The 5,687-nt window shown below is 44.6% G+C and overlaps 1 protein-coding gene across 1 annotated transcript; it reads left to right on the top strand.

The window, feature by feature from the left end:
* The first annotated feature begins 2,003 nt into the window (after window positions 1-2,003).
* Window positions 2,004-4,809, top strand: LOC120694318. Its single transcript, XM_039977466.1, has one exon. The coding sequence runs from the start codon at window positions 2,410-2,412 to the stop codon at window positions 4,807-4,809; it is 2,400 nt and encodes a 799-aa protein (XP_039833400.1). The 5' UTR covers window positions 2,004-2,409.
* The last annotated feature ends 878 nt before the right edge of the window (window positions 4,810-5,687 follow it).

Below are 5,687 nucleotides of genomic sequence, written 5' to 3'. Positions count from 1 at the left end.
CGAATGCACCCAATCCACTCCATTGGACCCTAAACTAATGTTTCGGTCTGTTTTGTAGTATTTGCGTGCATTTGGGATCGTTCCATAACTGCATGAAACTTGTTGCAAAACATACTGAACTGGTCCAATTAATGCAAAAGTTTGTGCCACGAAGTCGCGTTTTAATTTTTCGAAACCAACGCACCTAATCCACCCCATTGGACCCTAAACTCATGTTTTGGAGCCTTTCACAGTGTTTGGGTGCATTTCGGATCGTTTTGTAACTGCATGAAACTCGCTGCAAAACGGGATGAATTGGTGCAATTAATGCAAAAGTTTGTTCCACGAAGTCACATCAGGATTTTTCATAACGGACACACCCTATCCACCCCATTGGACCCTAAAGTAATGTTTCAGTATGTTTTGTAGTATTTGGGTGCATTTCGGATTGTTTCGTTACTGCATGAAACTTGGTGCAAAACATACTGAACTAGTGTGATGAGGACATCCCTCCCAATGATACACCCATGCCTACTACGCAGCAAGGACCAATGACAAGAGCTCGTGCACGAGAGCTAAATTATCAGGTAAACTCGTTCCTCGCTGTCCATAAACCATCATCCATGAATGGGGTACTACTAAATTCTTGTGATGCTTTTCTTATTCTTAGGAACTTGGGACATGAACCAGATTGGAGGGAGAGCAAACACAAGAAAGCGAGTGTGGATGATCAGATCGGACCATACCAGTTCGGACCTCCAGGAAGGGGCAACTTCGGAAGGCCATAACTCTTAGCTCTGAATATTTTTTGAAGCCCATGAGTACTTGTTGGAAAGCTCCTGAAGTCTACTTTCAGATGGATCCAACCTCAAGATGAAATTCCAAAGGAGCTAAGCAGAATCGCCAAAATGACGTTCAGTCTTCCAGTCTTGGGCTGAGGCCCTTGTATCTAGTTCAGCCCACTAGGGGCCCATTTTAAGTTAGGGTTTACACCCCCCACGCCTCTTGGCTGCTCCCCCACCTATATAAACCACCAGCAGCCACCATTTGAGACTTGGGTTTTGTTTGGTTGTAAGTTTAGCTGCTGCTACTTCCTTGTAAACGTGTGTGTCGATTAGACCACCCGATTTGCTTGATTCAGAACCCCAACTTCGTGTGTATCAGATTTATCCTTTGGGCAAGGTCTGTGTGCTGTTTGCTTGTCCACTTGTTCTTGCTTGTTCTTCGATTTGCTTGCAGGTTCAAGGTTGTTCTTGGCACAGCAAGAACAACACAAATTGGAGGCGGTGTAACTGTCGCTAAGGCGCAGCGCAGCCCTTGTGGTGTTGTAGTCGGGCAGCACAACGTCGATCCTCCTCAAATCGAGTTATCCCCCACTCTCATCGAAAGATCGGGAGCAAACCCCAGCGGGTTCCATCATGTGGTATCAGAGCAAGGTTTTTTCGGTGAGAGATTCTACCCATTCCTTTACCTACAGTCCAGAAAACTACACAAAAATAGGCTAGATCTGAAAATCCCACCAACAAGTTTGAGCTTTTGCTGTTCTGCTTAGTTCTTTGCTTGTTGAGTTTTCAGTTGCATTGTTTGGGCTAGTTGCTGGTTCTTAGTGGTTCAATCTTTAGAGTTTTGAGTTCTGGTCATGTTTTAGTCACCACGAGATCCACCAAATCTATTCATATTTCCGCTGTCATTTCTGCCACCACAAATCCATCTTCCCAGATCTGAGCACTGGAAGAAAACAGTCCTATATCTCGTGTTACATGTCCGATTCAAATGTTTAAATACAATCTGGAAAGGTTATCTCGTGTTCTTTCCAACGGATCTAAATTTGCTCCCTAACTCCTTCTGAGCTCGTCGCAATAGCACTTGAGATTCGCGACCTGCTGTCTGAAAGTTGAGACGTTGGAACTGATTTCAAAGGAGTTGTGTGCAGCAATCCCTTTGTTTGGATTGTTGGGATTTCAAAAGAGTTTTAGCCCCTGAAAAAGAAAGAGCAAAAAAAAAGAAAGAGAAGAGAAGAAAAAAAAAGTGAAGGGAATAGAGCTGTTGTTTTCTTGCATTCCTTGCTGTCTTGGTGTGTGACAACATTTGTGTTCAGGCTCACGTCTCTAGCTTGATTTGGCACTAGGACCAGCATAGGACCATCAATGAATGTCTATTCAACTTGCTTTGACTAATGTGGATCTAGCTGTACCTTGATTTGTTTTGTTTGCAGCCACCTATAGCTCCACAAATTATCTACTACATCACGGGGTTGTGCTTGTGTAACCATTTGTGTTGTTCTTGCTGGCTGCCGACACCTCCTACCTTGCTTGGTAAGGACATGTAAGAACTTGAATGGACAAGTGTGAGTGAACATATAGTGTGCCACCACCTATTTCCTTTAGTTGGTAGGCAACTTCTTGTGACTTTGTTTGCTGCAAGCTAACCATGGCAGGTGCAGGGAGTGAGGATGAGGATGGTGGAGGCCTGCTTACACCTCGCACCAAAGGCATCGTACAGCATTTTCAAAAGCAAGTGAGGGAGTACACCTTGGGAATTGATAATGATTTGCAGGTGATAAATGAGAAGATTGGGCAAATGGAGGCCGCACAGATTTCCAACAACACCAAGCTTGCAGGTTTGGAGACGACGGTTGCTCGCATGGACAAGAGTCTCGCTGCTCTTCTAAGGCGCTTTGATGAGCTCCACGTGAAGATGAATGATCAGCATAGAGGACGTGGCCAAGAGGATGACGACGGCGCAGAAAATTCAGGTGCTGATTATGCTGCTGACACCGAAGTTGAGGATCAAGCCCAGCGACGTCTACGTCGTAACCGTCGAGGTATGGGTGGACAACGTCCACATGAGGTACATAACAATGACATTGCTTTTAGTAAGATAAAATTTAAGATACCCTCTTTTGATGGTAAATATGATCCGGATGCTTATCTTACTTGGGAGATGGCTGTTGAACAAAAGTTTACTTGTCATGATTTTCCTGAAAATGCATGTGTTAGGGCTGCAACTAGTGAATTCACTGATTTTGCTTCCGTTTGGTGGATAGAACATGGCAAGAAAAATCCTAATAACATGCCACAAACTTGGGATGCTTTGAAACGGATCATGAGGGCTAGATTTGTTCCATCTTACTATGCACGTGATCTTTTAAACCAGCTGCAGCAGTTAAAACAAGGTACTAAAAGTGTAGAAGAATACTATCAAGAGCTGCAAATGGGCATGCTACGCTGCAATTTAGAGGAGGATGTGGAACCTGCTATGGCTAGATTTTTGGGCGGGTTAAACCGGGAAATTCAGGACATCCTTGCTTATAAAGAGTACACTAACATAACCCGTTTGTTCCATCTTGCTTGCAAAGCTGAAAGGGAAGTGCAGGGACGACGTGCAAGTACCAGGACTAACATTTCTGCAGGGAGGAATTTTTCCACGCAGCCCCGCTCAAGCATTCCATCAACTGGACGTGTTGCTGCACCTTATTCATCGTCAGCTCGAACAGCAGCCCCACCTTCTAGCGACAAGCCTCGTGACAACCCTGCAAATTCAGCAGCAAAGACAACGCAAAAACCTGCTGCAACCACTTCATCGGTGGCATCCACAGGTAGAACAAGAGATGTTCAGTGCCACCGCTGCAAGGGATTTGGACATGTCATGCGTGACTGCCCAAGCAAGCGTGTTTTGGTGGTAAAAAATGATGGTGAGTACTCATCTGCTAGTGAACTTGATGAAGATATACTTGCATTGCTTGCGGCTGACCATGCAGGAAGTGAGGGCTGCTCGGAAGAACATATTAATGCAGCTGAAGCCGACCGCTATGAGAGCCTAATTGTGCAGCGTGTGCTGAGCGCACAAATGGAGAAAGCGGAGCAAAATCAGCGGCACACATTGTTCCAAACAAAGTGTGTCATCAAAGAGCGTTCGTGTCGAGTGATCATCGATGGAGGTAGCTGCAACAACTTGGCCAGCAGCGACATGGTGGGGAAGCTTGCGCTTACCACCCAACCACACCCGCATCCATATTGCATTCAATGGCTGAATAACACCGGTAAGGCAAAGGTAACAAAACTTGTGCGAATTAATCTTGCCATCGGATCCTATAAAGATGTTGTTGAATGTGATGTTGTGCCAATGCAAGCATGTAGTATTTTGCTAGGAAGGCCATGGCAATTTGATAAAGATTCTATGCATCATGGTAGATCAAATCAGTATTCCTTCCAACACCATGATAAAAGGATTGTGTTGCATCCAATGTCTCCTGAAGCAATTTTAAAAGATGAACTTACTAGAGCTAGTAAAATGAAGAATCAGGAACAGGCTAAAAGTGAAAATCAGATTGTGGCAAACGAACTTGAGAAGCACAAAAAGAGAAGTGCCAAATCTGTTCATGATAACAGAAATGAGATCAAGCTGAAAGGGGCATGTTTCATTGCTACTAAATCTGATTTGGATGAGATTGATACTACCACTGCTGTTTGCTATGCCTTGATTTGCAAACAAACCTTGTTTTCACTTCAGGACATACCTCTTTCCTTGCCCCCTGTTGTCACTAAACTTTTGCAGGAGTATGCGGGTGTTTTTCCAAAGGAGGTGCCACCGGGGCTGCCACCAATTCGTGGGATTGAGCACCAGATTGACCTTATTCCCGGGGCCTCCTTGCCCAATCGTGCACCATACAGGACCAACCCTGAAGAAACTAAAGAAATTCAGCGCCAAGTGCAAGAATTGCTCGACAAAGGTTACGTGCGTGAGTCCCTGAGCCCCTGCGCTGTTCCTATCCTTTTGGTTCCTAAGAAAGATGGATCTTGGCGCATGTGTAGATTGCCGAGCGATTAATAACATAACTATCAGATATCGTCATCCTATCCCTAGGCTAGATGATATGCTTGATGAATTGAGTGGCTCAATTGTGTTCTCGAAAATTGATTTGCGTAGTGGTTACCACCAGATTCGCATGAAGTTAGGAGATGAATGGAAAACAGCGTTTAAAACTAAATTCGGTCTATATGAGTAGTTAGTCATGCCTTTTGGTCTCACTAATGCACCCAGCACTTTCATGAGATTAATGAATGAAGTTTTACGCGCTTTCATTGGCAGATTTGTTGTGGTATATTTTGATGACATTCTGATCTATAGCAAATCACTAGAAGACCATCTTGATCATTTGCGTGCTGTTTTGGATGCTCTCCGTGATGCACGTTTGTTTGGTAACCTTGAGAAGTGCACCTTTTGCACAGATCGAGTCTCTTTTCTTGGCTATGTTGTGACACCGCAGGGAATTCAAGTCGATCAAGCCAAGGTTGAAGCCATTCACAGCTGGCCGGTTCCCACAACGGTCACCCAAGTGCGAAGCTTTCTAGGACTTGCTGGATTTTATCGTCGCTTTGTGAAGGACTTTAGCACCATTGCAGCCCCGTTGCATGAACTCACTAAGAAGGGTACAACCTTCACTTGGGCTGCAGCTCAACAGGATGCTTTCAGCGTGCTCAAAGATAAGTTAACTCATGCACCCTTGCTCCAACTTCCAGATTTCAATAAAACATTTGAACTTGAATGTGATGCTAGTGGAATTGGGTTGGGTGGCGTGCTGCTGCAAGATGGTAAGCCTGTAGCATATTTCAGTGAGAAATTGAGTGGACCTAGCTTGAACTATTCTACTTACGATAAGGAATTGCTTGCTTTAGTTCGAACTTTGGAAACTTGGCAGCACTATT

This window comes from Panicum virgatum, unplaced genomic scaffold, assembly GCF_016808335.1.
Source record: "Panicum virgatum strain AP13 unplaced genomic scaffold, P.virgatum_v5 scaffold_4884, whole genome shotgun sequence".
NCBI classification, from domain to species: domain Eukaryota; kingdom Viridiplantae; phylum Streptophyta; class Magnoliopsida; order Poales; family Poaceae; genus Panicum; species Panicum virgatum.
Note: the sequence above shows the minus strand (reverse complement) of the source record. Positions and strands in the feature narration are given on the sequence as shown.